Raw genomic sequence first — 24,296 nt, 5'->3', positions numbered from 1 at the left:
AAGTGTCTTCGATTCAGAGGATGGGGTGTAGCCTTTTTGCGTGAGGCTGAAAGTGTTGGAAGACTGCTAGATTGACCCGAAAGTCACAAGCTGTGGTCAGTCTCTTTTCTCCCCCATTATGTTTTATGTTTTATCAGAAGAAGAGGAGGAAGTGAGGAGAGACAGAGAACAAACAAAAGGGAGTAGTGTTAAAGATGCAGAGGGAAGAGGGTGGGGAGGGGGGCCCATCTTTGCCGTACACGTGGCGCACGTGAATGTGGGTTGTGATCCAATAATTCAACTGCCCCACCACATGCAGCTTTGACCGCAAAACCCACAAACGGCCAAGTTGATCCACCATGGAAATAAGTAAAGCCCTGTATCTGTTTTGGATGCTCTCATTTTTTAACTTAGCCATTTTGGTTAGAAATGATTTCGCTTGCAATGAGAATGGGCTAATGCTGTTTGGTCCAAGGACAAAGAAAACCAAAACAAGGACTTATGATGATGATTGAGACCGCTTAACAACCTTAATTACTTTAGTTTTATATGCATGGTGTTTGATTTTCACCGGAGTTCATTGAGGTTTTGCTGTGAATTGACCTACAGTTGATTTGATCAAATACGTTGACTATTTTTAAGTTTATTATGTCAATTTTTTAGGTCATATGTCACATGAGTTAAGAGAAAAGCCGATCGATATTAGGTTTAATGGTGATTAGATTACTGTTAAGATTAAGAGTTTATTTGGACTGAAAATAAACTGTCATAGGGTTTATCCATCTTTTTTAACTAACAAATATAGTCAAATGGAGAAGGAAAAACAGGAGACAATCAACCATGGGAATTGTTGAGTGAAAATTTTAAGCACTTTTGAAGCTGGTTTTTGGGAATTTGGGAGTGGAAAGAAGGAAATAATTGGAGAATTAAACAAACTCGAATGCATTGTACCATTATTATTTCTTAGTTCATATGATTAAAGGGCCTACGTGATGACCATAAATAGGGGGATCTAATCAATATCTCTTACCCACTTTAGTTGGTTGATTCCTCCTTTATTAGAATTTTGGAGCCCCCCCCTCGAAAGCAGCTACTTACTTTGGATTGGTCAAAACTTTTATCATGTACTAGTACAATTTTGGGATTAAGCTAGAACATGACACAAGCCACCTGTTTTCTTCCTTTTCTTTTCCCCTGAATAATTTTGGAACTAGAAACATCATCCTAATTCCTATCTCAAGTTCATGAAGAAGTTAACAATTTCAATTGAAACCCATAAAAGCAAGCACCCTTGCTTGCCAATTAAAAGTGAGTAAAAATGGCAAGAAATAATGTTGCTAGGACAGTTTGATCATTATCAATCATTAACTTGTGCAACTAACCCCAGAGAGTCAACAACCTGGAGCAGTTCATGAAAAAGGCAGCCCCAAAGACTTTGCAAGATATTCTTCTTTCCCCTGGATTCATCCTCCATAACCAAAACTCATGGAGTCATGGTTGATTTGATCTCTCTTCCACAGTAACATATGGTTGGTACTAATAACTGGAAATAATTTGAGTTTGCATTCTATTTTGAGAACCTTGAATCATATGAATCTCTACTTCAATTTCACTTATCCAAAAACAGAAAAAAAGAAAGAACGATGAAGCTAAAGATCAGTGCTTTGACCTTTCTGATGGAGGGCTTTAATCCCATCCAATCCAATTATGGATCAATCTTCACATCTGGCAGATAGTAGGGAAAGCATCATAGTCCAAGCATAATAAAAAATGGATAACTCAGAGCAGAATTAAAAGAATAAACGACCATATTCTTTGTTGAATGATTATCAAAGATTTAATTCAAGCTATGTAATTTACATCTAGGCCATAAGGCCAAAGGCATACAAAAATTGGGTTCTTAACTCTCCGATAATATCCGCCGCCACTATTTACACTCCACCAAAAGAAGAAGAAAGAAAGAAAGAAAGGAAAAAGAAAGACCCCCAAAATCCCCCATGACTATTAGCATGGCTAGGAGTTTCAATCATGCCAGCAAAGGAGCATAACCACACATCTCCTTATTATGTAAAGCCTTGCCCTTTGCTCCCTGAGGACTCCTCCAAGCCCTCTGCTTGATAGCCTTCTCTTTGAGGCTCCCACGGTGGCACTGCTCATCTTCATCTTTGCTTGTGCTGATGATGAATACTGTGATGAATGTGAATGTGGGAAGGATCAGAAAGTAGAGTTAAGAGTTTGAGAGTTAGAGGAGTCAATGACTTTGGTTGAAGTTAAAGAGGAAATGTTTTGGGGGGGGTCTTCTTATAGGCAGGAAAAGGGGGGTGTGGTCCTGGCTTACATTGGTCTAGTAAAGAGCCAACGATGGGGCATGAAAGGGCGTGCAGTGCCCCCTAACCCACCAGACAACACCGCTTGGACCCCACCCCACTTGGGAATCCATGCTCCATACTCCCTACCGCCAACACCCAAAGCAAAATGATAAACGAATCCAAACAAGCCCCTACCCCTTTCTCTCTCTCACTCTCATTGCCATGTCATACTCTATCTCCTAGCTTCTGCAGGCATCACCCACCAGCACAATGGGTCGGCCATAAATTTTCATTAAGCTTTTAGCATATTTCCTCTTGTTTATGCCTCTGCCTTTCAATATGTGGATGAGTAGTAGGAGGAGATTATTAATGGATGACGAGGAGAGACACCATATTTTTTATTTAGCAAAAAAATATAAAAAATTTCCCTTTCTGTTGTTTCTTTCTTATTTTCTGTTGGAACCAACTCGTTTAAAAAGAAAAAGCTAGTTGAATCCTGCATAACAATTCATATTAACTTCCCACTCAACTTGTTTAATTACAGACTTGACATTTGATAATGAGCTCATCTTATCATCTTTTTTGACCCTAATTTAAGATCATCTATGTGGGGACATGCTGTCATGGATGATTAATTTTTACTTTCTTAAAGTAATCAAACAATAAAGTAATGGGGTTAATGACTTAATGATGTGACAAGAAACTGAGGTCTTTGGAGACACCGTACAGCTACTACTGACAATTAAAATTACATGGCTTGGCTGCATGTTTGTGTCTGTGGAGGAGATGCCAAATATAATCTCAATATCAGAGAATTATATATAATTAATTTCTTCATAGTTGTTATGATTTAACATAATCTTGATTCTTTCTTTCTTTTTTCCGATATCTGGAGATTGATGTTCTTGAGTTTTGACCATTTCTTTTAAAATTTTACTTGTGAGTTTTGAGTGGATGATGCATCAGTTTGTGGTGTTACACATAGCTTAATCATGTAACTATGTAAAGTTGGCAGCAGACACAAATAAGAATAAGATCCCACCGACACTGTAATTCTTGAGATTTGCTAGGAATTAGACTTTCAATTCACATCAGGATGAAATCCTGGTGAAGCATTTGACAGAGTGGTCACATTGGAGATGAGATAATCAATAGGAAATAGTATAATATAAAAGGAATGAAATATTTGCATGCATTTCCGAAATCCAAATCATAGGGTTCTTCCTGTCCTTTGCTAGTTGGCAAGCTCTGGCAAATATTGAGGTCTGGCTTTGCAGGAGTTCGAAGCCACTTTGCAATAAAAATTTTATCAGAAGTACAAAAAAATCCCCTAAAGACCAGTAACCCCACATGCCAAATTCCAGGAAAAAAGAGAAGCAAAGAAGCCATGGAAGTAAAAATCTCAAGGTCTCAAGGTTATGACCAAAGATTCCATTATAATAGTACAAAAATAAGATTGATAAAAGCAAGGTAAGAAGCTCAAAACCCACCTAAGTGATTGATTAAAATACAGTAAACTAGAAGAAAAGCAAGGGCACCCACTTGCTTGGTCTCGTGTTCCTCCCAATTTTCTCATATTGGACGTCAACTTCCATTAACCCTCTCTGCCTCTGTAAACAATTAATCATTTTCTATTCTATCTTTGAACAATATCTTTAGGCTGTCAATATCGGTTTAAGAGCTCTCCTATTCTTTTTATGAGTCTTAAGACAAGATTTTAAGATGCTATTTGTAGTGCCCGCTAACTTATACATAGCAACATACAGTCTCAGGGTTTTCTATTGATTTGGAGCGTTCAAAGCTGCTTAATTATAACATTACAACCTTTGAAGACAAAGAACAGACAACATGTTATGTAATAATTTATGCTTCCGATGAAGGGTTAGTTCTTCTGTGGTCAAATTCAGCGGTTGTTTCCTGGCAGAATATCACAAGAATTATGATATATAGAGAGTGTTAGACACACCCAAAAAAGCATTGGGAATTTCAACTAGATTGTAGAGACAATGTTACATAAACAAATCCATCAAATGCACTGCAATCAAAGTGTTACAGGCTTAGATTACAGTGGCTCCTGCTGCATTTTACATTTATAAACAATGGGTTTTGGCTTGGTTGTATCGCGGTGAACAAGGAGGTCAGAGTTGCACGTGAAGTTATCGTGATTTGCAAATGGCATTGCCTCCATTAAACTCAACATGATTATATATAATTGATATTCTCTCTTCACGTACTGATAAAATAGTTTATTATTAGTTAGTCCCATCACCATGTCATTGTTCTTTGCTGCTTCTTTATTATGCAACTTTCTTTCCCACATGTCGTGCTCCCATCGCTCTCTCCCTTAATTGCAGTTTAACTCTTCAATCATTCAAATGGCTAACGGTTGCCAATGGCCTTGACCGCTTTGCAGTAAAAAGGTTACCCAATTCTCATAGCTGGGGTACTAGTGGGAACCATTAGAACCCCATTGAGAAGGGAGAGATGAGCATGGCATAACTCTTCAATTCTTTTTTCTGAGAGATGTTAAGTTCATCTCACTATATACAAAAAGAAAAAAGGAAAAAAAAGAAAACTCTGATTACAGTTGTCTCCTTTATTACATATAAATTTTAATGGACTTTGCTTAGGGAGAAGCTTGCTTGAGAGTTCATTCAGTACTTTATTAACCACGTACGGATGGATTTTTTTCTTTTAAAAGATGATCATGGAGTCTAAGCAATCAACTTTCCATGGCCGGCAAGCTCATTGCTGGTCACTGTACAATAATAGGTTCTAGCATGTTACTGGATTTAATTTTCCTGCCTGGCCTAGCCAATCAATGCGCTAGTTAATATTGCAGATGGGTTTTTCGGGATTTGGAAAACCCATTCTTTATCTGAGAGCTCTCCATATTTCTTGATAGGGCAGGATGCTCTACTGACAACGCCATTCAACATTATGTTGAAAAGTAAAACAAAAGATGGAGATGGTTAGGTTTTAGGGAGTTGGTTGCCTTAAGTCTTTAGAGTTCTTGATTTAATATCATGTTAAATTTTTAAGACGGATGTGTAATGTAATTCTCGGTTTTATTCGAAAAACTTCGAGGTACTTGCCTTGTTCTGATTCCCAAAAATTAAAAAGAATTTTTTTTCCGAATTCCTTACTCTTTGGAATGGCTAAGAAGTATCTCCAAGATTAAGCAGTGCATAACTCTTGGCAGCTGGCTTAGGAACCTCTGGGGAAAACGGCATGGGAATTGTTTATAGTCTTCAGAAAAATTATGCAAAGACACAGCAGGCTTCATAGCAGTTTCAGTTTAATTCAGAACTGTACTAAACCTTTTATTATTCACAATAGCACTCACACGTGCATTCGAAAGATTCCTGGTATGTTCCTATAGAATTCCAGCTAAATTCCTTTATCATCATTACTGTGTTTCGAAGAGGATGGTCAGTTGTCATTAATACACAAAATTTACATCCAAAAAAGAACAAAAAAGAAATTGTTTGTACTGTATATACAACTCTAATCCTCTCTGGGGATCCACCTGCTCCACCATAAGCTTTTGCCGCGTCTGCTAAGCTCATCCATGCTCTCATTCAATGTTCTAACAATCTTCCTCTGAAGCCGAAGAGCTGACGCAAGAGCATTTCTTTGTGGACTCGGCTTCTTCTTTGGCTTTATATCCTGCACAATAAGGAGAAGACTCAGTTAAAGATTTATCCGGTTTATGATGCTTGCAAGAATGCGTTGGGACTATAGTTTGATACAGACTCTGAGTTCCTGAAGCTGTGCTTCTGTGAAGCCACCTTCTTTCTCTGTCCCAGATTTTGCCATTAAATTGATTACCCAGTTGGCAGCTTCCCCGTAATCCTGCTGTGTAGCCCTGATGAATTGCAGCTTCAGATTCTGTATGAAGGACAAAGCTAGTAGTCCTTCCCTATCGAAGTAAGGGTGAGCCAAAGCTGCTTTTGCGCTGATTCTTTGTCTTGCTTTGTATCGAACCATTGATGTCAGAAGTTCCCATCCTATCCCATTGTCTAAATCCAGCAGCTCAAAGCCCTTCCTGACATCAGGGCTAGCGCGAGGCTCTACAGTTTTCCTCCAAGCAATCAAGTCATAATCACACCTCTTTAGCTGACGGTTGAATTGAATCAAGCTACTGTCTGTCCTTAACGATGGAAATGCCTGTTTGAAGAAGACTATTTCGAGTTTAATAGAGCTAGTGCTTCAATTCTAGCATAATGATTGCAACCAGGGTATCAATATAAAACAATGGTGTTATTATTCACAGATGCTACATCTAGAAATACACATTGACAGGAACAGAATACATTACAGATTCTGCTACTTTAAAAACATAACCAAAGATGTTAAAGCTTAGCTATTGGCATCAGAAGCTATATAAGATTGTTGATGCTTAACTATTCTCAGTATAATGATTTTTGTCTCAAGCAAGCCTAACTTTTGACTATTGAGGATGTCATCTTGAAACTTCCCACATCTTCTCTATGTGATTTTTCATGCACTATGAAATTTGCAGTTTTAAATTTTGATGATGTTTGCAATGGATGCAGGAGAAAATCAGCTTGAAGAATTGGGATATTTTGTCTTTATCTGAATTAATTCCACTAGTCACAAGAATATACAGTTAGTTCAGAATTTAACTTTGGAACCACTCATCCACTACTTAGTGTTTAAGCTTCTCATATCCACTAAAGCTATTTTGTGCAGTATCTGTTATGTTTAAGTTGATTTATCACTTAAATATGTAATCTCTAAAGTGATGTTAATTTCGATAAAGTTAACTTTTTATCTGCTTTCAGCGTCATCTGTTGTGTCAATTTAGCATTAACATTCGAAAAACAATATTAAAGATGACTTTAAGCATCATCTTCCACTCACCATTTGCAGGAAAATGAGACCAGCACTGTAGATATCAAATCTATCTGGCAGATTCATCTGTTTGGGAATAACAACAAAAGTCTCTGTCAACAGAAGCAAAAGAGCAAGGTGATCATAAACTTGGAAGAATCTACTGAGATACAAACCTGCCACAGAACAGGCGAAAGTGCAGTTGCCACTGGCGCCGAGGGTGCAGATGGAGTTTGTGTACTCATGATATATTGCTCTGGTGCAGCATATCTAAGAAACAAAAAAAAATAAATAAATTGTATCCCTAATAAATCAAGAAGAAACTATATGGAGCTGGATGCTATGTTCTGAAGTATCCATCAAAGATGTGCATTTGAGCAGTGGCTTGTGGAAAACTGCAAAACTCCAAACAGAAATTTGTCTCACTTCACTCATTCCAAGCACAAAACTCTTACCACCCCATTGCCCAGCCACTCTTATGTCTCACTACCCTGTAGTTAATTTCTGCTTCAATACTGATCAAGCACTGCTTCAGGACTGAGTAATAGGGATGATTATTACTGAGAAGGTGTTCTAGAGAGAAATTATATTCAAAGTTCATGGATAGTTCTAGGCAAATGTTAAATATGGGAATAATTTTGTTAAATTTTGGGTGTAAAATTTGTTGACTTGTACCGAACGAAGTTCTTGAGCTATTGACTTTGATGATTTGTCTAGGCAAGTGATGCGAGAACAGCATTATTCATGCCATGGACCAAGTCTATTCCTAGGTTAGAGACCTAACAGACATGAATTGTGATGATAGCCATTTTGGATAATACTTGAACATCAGCCTACAATCAGATATCTGTGTTGCTTTCAGATAAGAAATTACCTTGGATCCAAAAGAAATTCCTTTGGAATATAGTTGATGCCCACTCTCAAATCCGCTGCAGCTCCGAGATCAATGATTTTAAATGTACGAGACCCTGCTCAAGTTTTAAAACAGCAAACAATTAATCTAAGAATGGCTGGAACTGGAAAATCTTTATTGGCTAAGTAAAGCCAGCTACCATTACCTTCAGAGAAAATAATATTTTGCGGCTTGATATCCCTGTGCACAATTCCTGTTGAATGAAGACCATCCAAGGCAAATAAGATCTGTCTCATGATAGTTTGAATGATTTGATTTTCCCTTTCCAAGCCCTTCGGCAAATTCTGGACCTCTCCAAGTAGCATGGTTTCTACCTGGTATTATATGAAACAATTACTAGAGTTGGCAATTAAAAGCTAAACTGAGGCAAGATAAACTGCTGATTTTTGAGAACTTTTTGAATTTCTAAGCCAGTCCTTAACATAAAAAACCTGTTAAGATTCAATAATTATTTCAACCATGGCCTATAATCTAACTATCCACCTACAGCATTACATCCATACAGGCAGAGAAAGTACCCTATATAAATATATAAAATTTAATTAAAAAGGAAAACTGATGAGAGAAAGTACCAACATTGTAGGGAAACTCTTTGCTCTGCATCAAATCTGAAAGTGTGGCCTCCCCCTCGAAATTCCATACAAGCCAATATTCTCCTCCTTTCTTTGAGGAATTCTGAAAGATGTTTCAAAGATAACAATTTCAAGTCAGAAAACCAAGAAATGGACAAAAAAAGAAAGAGTAAATGATCAAGACTCAGCAATCAAACTAAACTTTATCTATTGAGATAATGGTACCCTTAATTCATATGGTAGTAGTAGTCATAAAGATGAACACCTCAAGAAAGCCGTATACAAAACTAGCACAGCTGTTTGCACAAGCTCTTCGCACGCGCTCATTCATCCAGATTTCGACTGCACCATATTCAGTAGCCTTTTTCAAGACCAAGTCACCCTCTTTCTGATAATAAACAAAACACCCAAAATTAGTTAACGGCTGACATCTCATATCTATTTCCACCATTGCAGACTTACAAAGAGCCTTTTGAATTACCTCTCAAGAGCCACATACCAAATAAAACAGATCATCAATTCCTTTGTTTTGTAAAATCAAACAATCCTAAACCACTTACTGATAAAAGCAACTAAATTCAACAGCTTAACATCCCAATTCGGATAGCAAATGCAAGTTAAAGAAATGCTGAAATAAATACAGAATTTTTTACAAAGTGGATTTCCTCAAACACGCCATACCTTTGAATTAGGCTTCTTAGCCAATGAAACTCTATAAACCACACCAAAAGCACCCTCGCCTATCTTCTTTCCCAAAACAAAATCATCCTGCAGAACCAGAAAACAAACGCTTTTAACCACAAAACAAATCCCACAAGGAAATGTAACAGATATCCAAAATTGGCCATGAGTTCAAGTGTTCACTCACCTTCTTGAAAGTTGGTCTAAACAGCCTCTCAACAAAGGCAAGAACAAACATGTCAAAAAACCCAGGAGCCACACCGGGAGTAGCCCAGAGATAAGACAAAGCACCCAAAGCCAACATCGCACCAGGTACAGTGAGGGTTAACCCATCAGGCTTGGGCAAAGTGCTTCTATAAATGATATCCCCACACTCCATGACAGTGCATGGCAACCCCACTCCCACTCCCACAAAGAGATCCCGAACTGCATCAATTAGTTCACCTTTCAAGGACAAAGCTCCGAGCGTTTTGGGAATTGAGGGGTTGGTCTTTGTAGAGAGTTTGAGTTTGAGTTTCTTGCCAAGAAATGGAGATGGAGATGGGTGTTTTATCAGTTTCTGGGTGTTGCATGGATTGATAAGACCGATGTTAGCTCCACCGGCTGCAACCGTGGCCATGCCTGTGGAGAGGTATGCTAATTTGGGAGGCTTGGAGCCGTAGAGGAAGTATAGAAACAGAGAAATAGACACTGTAGTTTACACGAATCTGCTTCAAATTTAGACCACTGGTTGCTTTGTCTTTAGTCTATGATATTTTATTTTTTCATTTTAGGATTGATCTTATAGTGACAGTTATTTCCGGTATTTTTTGTGGAAGACAGGGAACTAACTGGATTGAGGAGTCCCGCGCACCACATGCTACACGTTGACAGAAACAGGGAACAAAGGTTTTTTTACTTAACATCCGTTGTGAGTATTATCCACTGCTGATGGGCTGCAACAGGCTTTTCTGCCTGATGAGGCCCTCTCTCTTTTCGGATCAGGATTCAACTATACCCTATAACAATACTATATCAGTGTCATTTACCCATTCATGGGCCGGAATAGATGAATGTAGAGATGATACGGAACATCTTATAATCGGGGTATCACAGCTTCCTTCACTGCCCGTTGATAGGAAAATTTCATCTCTAGCATCTCATCCACCGAGGATAGACGGGCCTAGGGTCCCAAAACCCAACCTGCCAGAACCCATCCTGCCCCAACCAACAACTTATCATTTCTAGTACTCGATCCTCATCCGAAAAAAAATGGACAATTATAACTCAGAATTTCTATTTGATGCAGTTCTCAGAACAAGCACATCTGCCACTTGGTCAGCTTTCCTATAAACAAAACGTATAGGGGGTCCGTCTGCCACTTGTAGTCATGGATTATCACCTTCTTGGAGTAGTGGAGGAACCTGCATCCTGTGAAACATATGAAAGTTGACCTGAAAGAGTCATGCAAATCCAATGAGTAAACACTTTATTAGATTCTGCAGGGCAAATTGAATTCCAGAACGAATGAATTGTCTGCAATTCTGCAAAACTTTTACTAGTGATGCTGATACCAAGCTACAGGGAGTAACCTACAGCAAACTTATTCTGTGCGTCTGTTATATATGAGTTATGACACCCCCACAGCCAGCAAGTTCCAGGTTACGATTTGCCCGAGCTGAAGCTTGACCTTCTGTTTGATTCTATTGAGATTGGACAAGCAAAGAATCTCTTGCAGTTCCAATCTTGTTGTCAGAGAAAACAACAAAGTAAACAAAACCTTAAAACGCGCATGTCACGGGTGAAACTCGAGATTGAGGCTGTCATACTACTTTGTCACTGGAAAGTTCAAAACCTACTAGATCCACCAAAGACAAAGACTTCAGATGCCACTGACTCTTTACGAATTAGTTATCAGTTATGGAAATAAACACTCCCCCCAGTCCCCAAGGCTTCAAATAAGGCATGATCAACGGAACCAGTAGAATATGGCTATCATCATGTTGACTGTGAATCCTGGTATCTCCATTCCAATGTTTCTTTTATGAAGGAGAGAGATTTACATTTATTTCCGATGGGGAATGGAGGCAGAAAATTTTGTAAGCTTCTTGATTAATTTGTTGTCTCAATTGATTTGCCTTTATTGGTGTGGTTGAAGGGTGAGTTAATAATGCCTTCAACGCACCACGTGCAAATTATCAAAGACAATTTATCATCAAAGGCATGTAAAGTTTGCTTCTATGTTCCTCAATCTGGGGTTTTATCCAAAATTAAGCATCTTAATTTTGGTGGTCTTAATTTTTTTTCTTTAATAAAATTTTTGATTTCTTGTACCCAAAGGATATTCGCAGGACAGTTTTGTATTTTGAACTCTAAATTTGTTAATAAATTTATTTTTTTATAATAAAGTAATTATTATTATTTCAATTAATGACTAGATACCAACAATTAATGAAGGTGATATTTATTTAAAAAAAATATTATAATTAATGTAGAGCAATATATGTGTTGGTGGCATGGACGCCACGTGTAAGGACAAGGCTTTCCCAAGGACAGTTTATGAAAAAGGGGTTCAGCTGTGAACCATTTTCTCGTTAAATGCTGCCGATGTGTGTATTTCTATTTTGTCCCATCATTGTCCAAGTCCAAATCCCCTTTCTGAGACCACACCAATTACCAAATGCAAAACAAAACAACCACCCTTTGATTTTTCATCATTTGTGGGGCTCATCACAAAATGCCTATGATATACAATAGTTGGATTGATGGATGCCAATTCATATGTTACATCATATTTTGTTGGGTCAGGTGTATAATTTATTTTAAAAAAAAGTAAGAGACTTTAATAATCCAATTAATAATGCACTAAAAAGGTGGAAAACAGTGCTTTCGATTTTACTTGCCCAAACTTGCAATCAAATCAAAGATTAACAGTCTTGAAGCTTGATTTCAGCAGTCCCACCAGCTCTAGCAAGCCAGAACCAAACCCCTCTCCTCCCGCTAATCTCGGCCCCTTTTCTTCCGCATTCCCATTGTCTCTCTCTCTGCCTTTTTATGTCAGAAAACCCAATCTTGGGCTAATCCTTCAAAGCCTCGAAACCCAGCCCCCATTCGCACCATGTCTATCCTCTTCCTCCTCCTTTTCTTCCCTTTGCTCCTCCCTCCTTCCTTGTCTCTCCCTTACCCTTACAGTAAGGACTTTTCACTTTCTCAACTGGCTTTCAAGTTTGGACTAACGTTTTCAATTCTCACGCTAACTGCATTGCTCTCACTTTTGCAGATGCCAGCTACCGCATTGACTGCGGGGGCCTCACTCCTTCCACCGACTCCTACAACACCTCCTGGTTGGCCGACGAGTTCTTCACGGGCGGTTCCACCGCCGTGGTCTCCGAGCCACTCCACTTCCATCTCCCGCAGGAGAAGACTCTCCGCTACTTCCCGCTTTCCTCGGGCAAGAAGAATTGCTACAACATCCCTGTCCCGCCTGGTCGTTACTACGTCCGGACGTTCACTGTTTACGACAACTACGACGGTAAATCCCATTCCGCTTCCTTCGACGCTTCCGTCGAGGGCACTCTCGTTTTTTCCTGGCGCTCGCCTTGGGTCGAAAATCTAGCTCGCGATGGCGCTTACTCCGATCTCTTCGCTTTCGTCAAAGACCGTCAGCTGGATTTCTGTTTTTACAGCATTGCCACTGACGCTCCCGTCATCGGCTCCCTCGAAGTCGTCCAGATCGATCCTTTGTCTTACAACTCCCCCGAAACCGGAGACAGTTACATTCTAGTCAACTACGGGCGACTCTCTCCCGGGTCACCACAATGGGGACCCGGTTTCACCTCCGACCCGGACCCCTTCGGCCGCTCCTGGCAATCCGATGCTGATTACAGAAACGCGAATTCAGCGTCAGCTAGAGTTATAACCACTAAAGAAAAAATAACCGGTACGGAGCAGGCACCGAATTACTTTCCGATGAAATTGTACCAATCGGCGGTGACAATTGGTGGGGGTTTGGAATACGAGTTAGATGTGGATGCGAAGCTTGATTACTTGGTGTGGTTTCATTTTGCGGAGATTGACTCGACGGTTAAAAAAGCAGGGGAGAGGGTGTTCGATGTGCTGGTCAACGAGAAGAATGTGAGTAGAGTGGATATATACAAGGAAGTGGGGAGCTTTGCAGCATACAGCTTGAATTATACAGAGAAGAATTTGAGTAGTTCTGTGTTGAATGTGAAGTTGGTGCCTGTGATAGGGGCTCCGTTGATCAGTGGACTTGAGAATTACGCCATGGTTCCAGCTGATTTGTCCACGGTTCCCGAGCAGGGTAAAAATATGGAATTTATTTATTTATATGGACTTTCTTTTCGTTGATAATAATGATAATGCTATGCATGTAGAGTTGAAAGTCAATTATGTGAGCTGGTTGGTCCTTGAAGTGATTGATTTCTTCTACGGGAAAATTAGACCTTTTGGGTAGGTTTAGAAGCAACAATTGACAGCGTTATATTTTAATGATTATAATGGTAACTATTACTATGTTAAAGTGGGTGGGGGAGAGACAGGAGTTCTCAGAATGGAAAGTTTGATGTTTTAAGTAAATGTTACAGATTGCTCTTAGGTTATTTTGAATAGTTTTTACCTTTAATTTAAGTGAATTAAAAACAAGGTGTAGCACATTCATGTTTTTGATTTGAGGCTAGGTTTGGTTCAAGGAAATTTCCTAGAGAAATGTTATAATCACTCACAAGGGTTGGTCATCCTTTCACAGCCATTCATCAAGTGGGCCTGACAGCTGATAGATGGCTGTGATTAATTTTTGAGTTTGGCAAGCGAAAATGGTGAATATGCATGTCATTGTTCTAATTTCTGTGGAAACTGCAACAGACCCCTCAATTTGAAGTTGGTGTTAAGGATTCAGAGCTAATTTGAAGGACAAAGCACAGATTCTTGGAAGGCATACTGAATTTTTTTTTCCTTCAAATGCATGTGGTGCTTATGCGGCATTCTGTCTTGTAGTGATTGCAATGAGAGCATTGAAAGATTCGCTCCATGTTCCTGATCGAATGGGTTGGAATGGTGATCCTTGTGCTCCTACTGATTGGGATGCTTGGGAGGGAGTTACATGTCATGCTGACAAGAATGGAACAGGCCTTGTCATAACTCAAATGTAAGTGCGGTCTTTGCTTCTATTCTACAGACCAAAACTCTCTCACTCAAATGAAATAAAAATAAATAAATAAATATGTTAAAGTATAAACCTGTAAGTCTGAAATTGAATGTCTTGTTAACTTTGTATTATTTATGCTTATATCTCTATTTATTGCCTATGCATATACTGCAGAGATCTTGGAAGTCAAGGCTTGAAGGGGTATATCAGTGACCAAATTAGTCTTTTGTCAAACTTGATCAACTTGTAAGTATCAGCTGCCGATCTTTTTATGTCCTCAACTCAGCATCATATATATATTATATAGCAAAGATACGGGGGATAAAAGGTTTTCTTTGTGATGAACAGATATTTATTAAGAATGATTCCTTTCTAACTCATCACACTTGGAGCATTTATCACATAAGTTATAGACCTTTATTGTTACTTCGTTCTGGTTAGTGTAAGTTGTAATTCTTTTTAACTGTTCAGGAACTTAAGTGCTAATGCTTTAGAGGGCACTCTACCGATCGGGCTTGGTCAAAAATCCCTTGCACGACTGTAAGTAGTACATATTTCTTTCCCATTTGTAAACTATTGAAGTGATAATTTTTGTTTTACATATTACATTATGAATGAAAGGCTATGGTTAATGTCCAATTGCTTTTTCATAAATTATGAATCAATTTTCATAAATTTAATCATTTAATGTATTGCTTTTGGATTGTATTTTGCAGGGATTTGTCAAACAATCAATTCTCAGGTTCCATACCAGAAAGTTTAACGTCTTCAAATCTGCAGCTTGTGTATGTGTTGTGCCCGTACTTTTCACAAAATTTAACACAAATTTTCATTTTTGGATAACATCATTGTTTTGCACATGCTTCTTATAATTCCTTTATTCATAAAAACTAAACTTTTTTGCTAATTGCAAGTATCTCTATGTTTTGTTTAATTATTATGATGACATGTTAAGCCTTTTCCAACTATATGATCATATTGCTTCAGTGTTCCCTATGTAAGGTGATATCTTCAGTAAGCTAAGTAAAAATGAGGTCCAATGTTTATAGTTTCTATTCCATGTCATTTTTGGTCTAGATATCCCTCATTAAATCACATACTGTCATGGGGGCATTTGGAAGTCTCCTATTTAGATGTTCAAACCACCTTAAAGATATTTCTCTAATTTTGTTCTCAATTGGTGCAAGTCCCACCTTTTCCCTTGTATACTCATTTCCGTTATTATTTCTCATTGTCTGTACACATCCAGTGTAGCATTTTCATCTCAGCCATATTGCATGAGTAGGATTTGTGGACCTTACGGGTGACATTTCTATATATTTCTCTATCCTTTTGGAAACTTGAGACAAGATACCAAAATTGCTCCTTTGTCTTATGTATCTAAACTCCCTCACTCTCACTCTCACTATGTCTGTGCTTGTATGTGTCCGTATATTTTCTATGCCATGGTTCTTTGCTTTTAACGTTACAACTTGCTTGTGCATTTGTCAGGCGACTTAATAATAACTTATTGGAAGGGCGAGTACCTGAAGAACTTTATTCTGTCGGTGTGCATGGTGGAACCATTGAGTATGTTACACTCCTGAATTTCGTCTTCATTAAGTTTTTATTTTGAATTTCTAGTAAACTTTTAGAGCTTTATAATTCAGTTCCATGCATGATTGCTTTTGTCTGCTTTACATGCATGCATATAGATGTAGATTGTTTGCATTTGCCAACTTTTTCCCCTTTATGTAACTTTTCATCACTCTATTCAACTTGTTTGATGCCTTAGAGGAGATATGACTCTTCCTTGGCTTCATTTATTAATCATAATTTGTGGAAAAATTGATTTCCCTCTTTTCGCCTTGATCGTAATTGTTGAATCTCATGACTACCTTTCCTATTCCTTTGTCCAGTTGTTTCATGTCCTAATTTCATGAAATTGCTTGAAACAACACTTTCGGAGCCTTATATGACTACTTTGACATCCCCCCACCCAAAAAAATAAAAGGAAAAAGCCTCTTGGATCATGATAAATGGATGGGTTTCCATGGCTATTTTAACTTGCTTGCAAAGTGCTGTCTTGTCTTAGAAAGGATTTCTGTCACTATATGGCATAGAATGAGCTTGGGGATTTCTATCTGATTTCCACCAATCTTCACTGAAGTATGTAGATTTCTCTTATTTCATCTTTGAAGTAATTTTGCCATCTATTGGTTTCTCAAAGCTAATGCCTCAGAGATGCATTGCAGTTGCACAGATTACATTATTTTCCTTCTATGTCTTGTTACTTCCCATGTCTTATCTTGGACTATTCATCAATTAAACTGTCCTTTATGTTTAATCTTACAGCCATCTTTTAGAGTTGACTTTGCTAAGGAATACTTATGATGTATAACACTACATTTTGAAAATTGTTGAAATCGTTTTAGTCTTTTATGAAGATTGCAAAGTTACACTTGGGGTATGGACACCAAGTTGACAAATATACATCAGTGCGGAATCTCTTTTGATACTGTCGGACAATAAAATTTTTCGCAGTTACAACTGTTATCAGCATTTATTATTCTGTTAAAAGAATAATTATGCAGAGAGCAGTGGTGTAATAGAGCGGAGCTGACACGAGGCTGTAGCTCAGCTCGAAAAAAATAATTGAGCTACACAAGCTCTCTTGATTCCGTTTAAATATCATAAACTCAAACAGGAGCAGCTCGAAACTTGACTCTGACTCAAACTCACTTAAAATATGTAAATAAATGTTATATATTATTTTAGACATGTATTTTATATGAAAAGATACTATTGAAAGTTTAAAAGCTTAATTAGGCTGGTGAGTTGCTTGAGTTGAGTTTAATGTTTTCGAACTTGGCTCAACTTGGTACTCAAGCTTAGGTTTGTCTTTGATACTAAACAAGTCGAGCTATAGTATACATTGAAGTAGCTCCTAATTGACTTGACTTATTACACTTCTATCTAGGAGTTGCATATAATGGCATGAGAGGAGCCTTATGGTTGATTAATTTATATGTACTTGCCAAATACATGCCTAAAATTGCTAACTTCAATTTTATAAATAGCTACGAATTATACAACTTTTTTATTCAATTAACTTTGATTTATTTTCTCCAGTCTCTCTGGTAACAAAGGCTTGTGTGGGGTACCTTCTTTACCGGATTGTCCTCTGTTTTGGGAGAATGGCCACTTATCTAGGGGTGGCAAAATTGCAATAGGCTTATCATGCTTCATTTTCGTTTTTCTGCTCCTATTGGTGATCTACATATTTTGTATCAGGAGGGGTAAAAATGATTATGATTTTGGTCTACCTTCAGATTTAATGTGTAAGTATTATATCAGAATTTCAATTTTATTGGTTCTCTGTTTGATTTGTTCATCAACATTAAAATATGCTATACATTTTATGCTGTTGAAACCTCAAATCTCTGTTCAGGGGGAAACCGTCAAATTTGATTTGCAGTTTTATATATTAGTTTGAAATTATTCAGACTATTCTATTTTCAATCTAACTTTCACATGAGGTTTTAATTTTATGTAGATCTTTGGTTTTAACACCTAATTGGGTAGTATGCAATGTTCCTTAATTCCTCTATTGCCATTTTGGTATTACCTTTGTATGATGACTTTTTTTCCAGCACTTGCTGCTAAGAGGAACCGGTATCAAAGACAAAAGTCCTTGATGCTTCTTGAAATGGAGAGCCAACATGCCAAAGGATTGCCATCACTTCCTCTCAATCCTCATTAGTAGAGTCTTCTTGAAAAGGAGAGTACTGATTTTGATAGTTGTCCACTCACCAAGAGGGCATAGAGGGGACCATGAATGCAATTATAGAGGATACCATAAAAGATGTCAAATGCTGTGCTTCATAAAAAGGAGTTCCTGAGTTGGGCTTCATTCAACAATTTGAACCAAATGGGGTCTTCGAAAGTCTCATTCTACGGTAAAATGCAATGTATCTCATTCTTTTTTTTCTCACTGATAAACAAAGGGATAAGGTCACTGATGGACCATAACCCATTTTGTGACATTTGGTGAGCATAGATCATAAATCCACACTTCAATTATGTAAATGACACCACTAATGTATACCATGAGGTCCCAGGTTTGTTACTGCTGCCTGATCAACTGTTAGCTGATTCTTATCACAATACTATACATCAACTCTCTCACCTTTGGATATGTATTGTTTCATAAGCTGAATGTTTTGTGCATTCATTGTAAAATATCAACAAACTTCTACATGTTGTTTCACTTCTGCTGCAATCTTGTGTCTATGGATTAAGTGTGACCAAGCTATATGGATGAGTGTGGTTTATACCCTCATTATGCATCTTATTACTCATGAATTCTGCCAATCCAAGGCAGATGAATTGTTGGGATGGACTTTTTATCACTAGGATAGAATGAAAGAGACATCCCTCTGCCAACAAATACGCACTAAATGGGGAAGGAGCGAAAACGGGAACTCATATTAAGCATTTGACAAGCAAGCAAAGTCAAAAGGGTGGCATGCAGTAATCAGAGAGAGGTGGGCAGTTGGTAGCAGTACAGATCAGTTTTTAAGGTCCAAGGTCTCAAGAAACCTCATTGGCAGTATGGTCGTCACGATGAAGATAAATATCCCGGGCTGGGAAAGGGAATCTGCGATGATTTCACATATTGGTTTTAGCCAAAAATGTCAAGACCGCAAAAGCACTAGGAAGGACTTTGAACATTCTGAACGTACTATGGGGAGAAAATGGACGGAGGAGGTGACAATATGCAGGACCCAACGTTCCTATGGCTTTTGTCTGTTAGTTCCTCTTTCCGTCATGGTCGTCGTTTATTGACTCAGTCTCCTTCTGCCTTTATGAAATAAATTTAATCCATAATTCCTCAATCCTCATCTTCTTGAACAAGTCTTCCAAACTCTGTAAACCAAATGATGGTCCTAATTATTACACCATGTCTTGCAGTCTCATCATTCTTCTAACCTTGTGTCCTTGTTAACTAACCTCACCTTTGATTTCACTTAGTCCCATTCTATATATATATATATATATATATATATATATATATATATATATATATATATATATATATATATATATATATATATCTCATTTCAAAAAATTAAAAACCGAAGGAGTATATGTTATTCTGAACAAACGAAAAAAAAAAAAAAAAGAAGAAACGATCGATGGTAAAATTAAGAAATATAATCTAATATAAATATATATAGTTAACCCAATGTCATTTAATAAGTTTGACATCGATGCTCAAGGGTGATCTCTATGATTTCACCCGAATTATGGATTGTCAACTTCATATCATTATCGAAATGCCACCCTTAATTAAATTTAATTTATCCAATTCTTAGAACCCGAGTTTTTTCATCGAATAAGAACAGCTTAGATTGATCAAAAACTTGGAGAGGAAGTGGGCAAACCTAATAAAGAGGGGGGGTCACATTAAAACCCTGGATGAAGGCATTGACTTCACCATCCAAACCACTAAGCCAAGTCAACCTACAAGATAAAGCTCTTTTTTTAATTTTATTTTATTTTAATTTTCGTAAAAATGAAAAAAAAAAATACTTAGAGACGAAAAGAGTAAATCCCACTAATAAGACTTTCCCGAGTATTGATTGTATACGTTAAGAATTATTTTCCTGTCGCTTTTTCGAGGTCAGATTTCACCACCTGTGCCAACTGCAACTATGAATATGCAACTTTGACCATGAGCTATAGCAATCTGAATCCAATCAATTTTTATCTATTTTTCTTTTTGAGTGAAACCCATTCTAAAAATTCCGTACAACTTGATGCCTTAATGAATACGAAGAAGAAGAAGAAAGATGAAGCATACTCCATGTTGTGGTGCATATTTTTTCTGCACTGCAGAGATTTTTCAAACCGGTTTGTTTAATGTTACTATTGCTTGGGAGAAACAAGGCCACGTCGTCCGGTCTGATACAAGGAACAAAATTTTATTTGCACTGCACAATCAACCTTTTGACAGAAAATATTATTATTGCAAAACTAAAACCTCTGGTTTTGGACTAGGGTTTCTTTCAGTTCTTGTTGTTTTCTTCTTTGTTTGTTGGTTTCTGCAAAGAAAATGGGATCCAAACAGATGTTAGGTAGCACATGTTTTTCCCAATTTAATATCTCTTTGCCCTCCCATTTTGGGGCCATTTGATATTAAACACTGACTTTTCTTCTCGAGGGTCTGTCTGAATAACAGGAAAAATATGAGAAGAAACACTGAATGATTCACATTATTAGGTTATGTAGGCTTCAATCTAAAGTTTCTGCAAACATCGAATTGAAACGTTTCAATCGTTTTGTTTTGTGTATCAGTATAGAATATTTGTTGATATTTGATGATTTTATCGATTACTGTAATCAGGATATATATATATATATATATATATATATTGTTCATAATTTAAATGGATATGTAATTAAAAATGTAATTAGTATTATAGCTGTATATGTTCGAAGAATGGGCGTCTCCATGTCCTTATTCAAAGATGGGAGATACGAGTAGTCACCGTCGCCCTTCCCACTTGTTTTCTTCTTCAGTCTTGGCATACATCCCGTGATTTAATTTGGATCTAATTTTGTTGACTTCTCTCTTAAAACTCTTCATAATCTTAATTAAGCAGCAAGCAATGGCTTCTTAAACCTAATTTAATACTCCCCTTGACGTAGCTTAACTCCCAAAACAGTCATTTTTGGCGTACAGAAAACTCTAGTCCACCAGCCTATACCAATTTGGAAAATTCAAAATTATTTGGCAATTTGTTGACTTGGTTGACCTCGATATTTGCATAAGTCCTCTAATGCATTAAATAAAATAATAAGTGAGGAATTATAAAAATTAGACTCCTAATTTTTTTAATATAAATAATAATAAATTTATTTTACAAACAGGATGACAATATTTAATTTAATTTAATTTAATGATAATGATAATATACAGAGTTTACAAGTTGACGGTGATGAAATATACAAAATCGATAATAATAGGAAAAAAAAAACAAAATATATTTAATAAATGGCAAGTAGTGCAGCAAGTAGTAACAGCGGAGATGACGACTGACAAAGATAGATGAGTGCTTATCTGCAACAGAAGAAAACAAAAGGGTGATTTCAAATGCCAGATTGCCAGCCACCCGTAGCTCCCAAGTTGCCAAATTTTATTTGACTTTTGGAACATTGGGTTTATGCGTGCCATGTCGGCAACATAATTTCATTTCCTTTCTTCCTCAAAAGCCAGGCTGCTTGAATTTTTCCACCCAGCAATAAAGGCCAACACTGTCGACTTTGGGCACACTCTGATTGCCATTTATCTAATTCTACAATTAGGCATGTGACCTTTTCAGCTAATTCAGTAACTTTAGTTTCCGCATCGGGTTTATCATATTTAGTATTTACATACAATCATTTAATTATAAAACATTATCTCATAAATATGTAATGAAAATCAAATGTATTTTTGATGCATCATCAGTATATAATACAGTTATACAATCGTTGAATCCTGTCTTGTAATTACTTGACAAGAATCAAGCAGTCTCCAAATATGAATTGGGCAATTGATTTGGCGGAGATTGAATGGTCCTGCATTTGGAGACTTATGAAAACAATAATCATGGAAGAAAGTAACTTGAGACAGCTAATTTGTTTGATCCTTGGACCCATTACTGAGACAGTCATGGAAAGATCAAAAGGTGTTTCGTTCCATTTACTTTATGTAGTCAAAATTGTATGAGGTCCCCCGCGGGTGATCAAAGTCATTAGACTCTCTAGAAGGTTAATCAAATTAGAAATCTTGCTCAATTTTCTTCTCATTGCTGTAAATTCTAGAACATCGAGGTCAGATGTTTCTCCCCATTTCGTTTTCATGACTGTAATTTCTAGAATTTATACTAGCTAGTGGAAAGCAATAGGAGTGGAATATTTTTTTAGGGGGAGGGGTGGGTGCCTAGCTTTCCTTCTATAGCATGTTATCATCATCAAGTCCAGTGTGAACTAAGAAACAGGAGCAGAAAAGGAGAGACAGAGACTAAGACAACTGTTGCCTCATCTCCCCTTCAGTTCTAACCTTCCCCTGTTCAGGGGTCTCTCTGACACAACCTCTCAGCCAATGGGATGACTTCTGTGGCAAATGCCATACAGGGGTGATGGTGGGTCCCTCTCCTTCCAGACCAATGGCTTCTGATATGATTCCTTTCTTTAGTCAACAAAAGCAACTTCCAGTTACATGAAACAGTCAGCCCTATATGCCTATCTATCCTCCCCGGCCCCTTCCTACCCCATTTATTAGCCTTTCTTTTCTTTTCCCCCCATGCTAGTAACAAATATGTTGGCTGCCTTGCCTGTCGCCTTGATTTTGCTTCAACTAGTAACTTTAATACTAGCTATACTATTATAATATATTGCTACTAGTACTATACAAAATATAACCTGTTTTTGACCAAGATTTCCTGCTGGACACTTCCATCCAAAGTTAGGCAACGTCTGGTTTGGTTTCTATCACCACCCCCAAGCTTGGTTAATTATTAACCACACTAGCATCATCCTAAAGTTAACAAACCCGTTTAGGGTTTATTCTATTCTATTCTTATCACGAATTAAGATAATTCGATCTATGAACGTAATTGAATTGATAGATTATTTGTGCCACGATAATACAATGAACAGAAATGAATTTATAGACGGTTTGTATATAGATTATAAATCCTAATTATACATTAATCGATTTACGATTAGGATATCATCACGTGGGTTGACCCCAAAAGGTGGGTCGTTGTCCACGTCGGTAGAGGATGAACCAACAGTCAAAAGAGTTCAGGATTCACTCCGGGTTTGTACTCTATTGGCTCTTAATTTAGATTAAAGCAAAGAATAATTTTACTTTTTTTCTCATGGCCGGATTTGGGGAATGGTTGCGTGTGTGAACAGTGTGCAGAAAACAAGTTGGAAAAGATGAAGAAAAACAAAAACAAAGGGGGCAAGGGAGAGAAGAGGGGGGGGGGGGGGGGGGGAGCATGGAATCATGCGTGTAGTTGACGAGGCAGAAAGTTCCAACAAATCCCAAATTCACATTTTTCTCCTATATTATACTCTATGGCACATAGTTTATTTGTGGGGTACTTACTAACTTTATAATGATAATATTAAATAAAATTATATAGTTTCTTTTGATATGGCTGCCAAATTGCTAAAGTAAAATTTAGGATTGAGTTACTTTTCATCACTCTATGATGTGGCATTATCCCTCGACAAAGTTATCTTTTCCTTTTTGAGGTTCTTTATTTTTTATTTTCAAATTTAGTAGTACATATCTTTCTAATCTCTTTCTGTTTTTGATTCATTTTTAATGAAAATTTATATTCCTTTACATCCATCAATTATCAAGCAACTCGCATAAAATAATTTGTTTTGATGATCATATGAAACTTTGTAAGGATATTGATTTTTCTATTATTTATCACAAGTAATAATTTATTAATAATTGATGACTTAGCAACATATATAAAAAAAAGTTTATGCCCCTTCATCTTTCTGGTCCAATTAATTCTCAATTCCAACTTGTCATAATTTCCATATCATCAAATTTCTAGATACCATGAGATGAGATCATAATACAAAAAGACATACACACACGTAGTCAAGTGCTTTTGGTATTTATGTATGATTATCTTTGTCATATATTAATTCTAGATGTTAGCTTTATACTATCAATAGCCGCTAATTAAACATGCTTAAACCCCAAATTTTTTTTTCCTTAAAGCATGCATCCAAATCCAAGATTCCATAGACATATATTTCTATGATTTCATCACTACCTGGAG

At 37.2% G+C, this 24,296-nt stretch overlaps 3 protein-coding genes across 3 annotated transcripts; 1 reads left to right on the top strand and 2 right to left on the bottom strand.

Moving 5' to 3' along the window:
- Positions 1–1,790: 1,790 nt before the first annotated feature.
- LOC108660746 (small polypeptide DEVIL 4-like) lies at positions 1,791–2,266 on the bottom strand. Its single transcript, XM_018115097.2, has one exon. The coding sequence runs from the start codon at positions 2,140–2,142 to the stop codon at positions 2,002–2,004; it is 141 nt and encodes a 46-aa protein (XP_017970586.1). The 5' UTR covers positions 2,143–2,266; the 3' UTR covers positions 1,791–2,001.
- Positions 2,267–5,585: 3,319 nt separating this feature from the next.
- On the bottom strand, positions 5,586–10,033 carry STN7 (Serine/Threonine kinase domain protein). The gene is made up of 10 exons (XM_018116335.2): positions 9,499–10,033; positions 9,312–9,398; positions 8,896–9,018; positions 8,635–8,733; positions 8,204–8,372; positions 8,020–8,113; positions 7,322–7,415; positions 7,176–7,232; positions 6,045–6,458; positions 5,586–5,957 (listed from the first exon to the last, which is right to left on the bottom strand). The coding sequence occupies exons 1-10, from the start codon at positions 9,928–9,930 to the stop codon at positions 5,796–5,798; spliced, it is 1,731 nt and encodes a 576-aa protein (XP_017971824.2). The 5' UTR covers positions 9,931–10,033; the 3' UTR covers positions 5,586–5,795.
- Positions 10,034–12,175: 2,142 nt separating this feature from the next.
- LOC18610539 (Di-glucose binding protein with Leucine-rich repeat domain-containing protein) lies at positions 12,176–18,715 on the top strand. The gene is made up of 9 exons (XM_007046244.3): positions 12,176–12,481; positions 12,571–13,611; positions 14,304–14,454; positions 14,629–14,700; positions 14,926–14,994; positions 15,171–15,239; positions 15,946–16,023; positions 17,566–17,774; positions 18,087–18,715. The coding sequence occupies exons 1-9, from the start codon at positions 12,409–12,411 to the stop codon at positions 18,194–18,196; spliced, it is 1,872 nt and encodes a 623-aa protein (XP_007046306.3). The 5' UTR covers positions 12,176–12,408; the 3' UTR covers positions 18,197–18,715.
- The last annotated feature ends 5,581 nt before the right edge of the window (positions 18,716–24,296 follow it).

Source organism: Theobroma cacao, chromosome 2 (assembly GCF_053813885.1).
Source record: "Theobroma cacao isolate CCN51 chromosome 2, ASM5381388v1, whole genome shotgun sequence".
NCBI classification, from domain to species: domain Eukaryota; kingdom Viridiplantae; phylum Streptophyta; class Magnoliopsida; order Malvales; family Malvaceae; genus Theobroma; species Theobroma cacao.
Note: the sequence above shows the minus strand (reverse complement) of the source record. Positions and strands in the feature narration are given on the sequence as shown.

Excerpts from the sequence above, each read along its gene's own strand:
- LOC108660746 (XM_018115097.2), bottom strand. The coding sequence starts at position 2,142 with ATGAAGATGAGCAGTGCCACCGTGGGAGCCTCAAAGAGAAGGCTATCA.
- STN7 (XM_018116335.2), bottom strand. The coding sequence starts at position 9,930 with ATGGCCACGGTTGCAGCCGGTGGAGCTAACATCGGTCTTATCAATCCA. Across the intron at positions 9,399-9,498 it reads TTAGACCAACTTTCAAGAAG|GATGATTTTGTTTTGGGAAA; the intron begins GTGAGTGAACAC and ends CTGGTTCTGCAG. Across the intron at positions 5,958-6,044 it reads CACAGCTTCAGGAACTCAGA|GATATAAAGCCAAAGAAGAA; the intron begins GTCTGTATCAAA and ends CTTATTGTGCAG.
- LOC18610539 (XM_007046244.3), top strand. The coding sequence starts at position 12,409 with ATGTCTATCCTCTTCCTCCTCCTTTTCTTCCCTTTGCTCCTCCCTCCT. Across the intron at positions 14,455-14,628 it reads GGCCTTGTCATAACTCAAAT|AGATCTTGGAAGTCAAGGCT; the intron begins GTAAGTGCGGTC and ends CATATACTGCAG. Across the intron at positions 14,701-14,925 it reads TTGTCAAACTTGATCAACTT|GAACTTAAGTGCTAATGCTT; the intron begins GTAAGTATCAGC and ends TTAACTGTTCAG.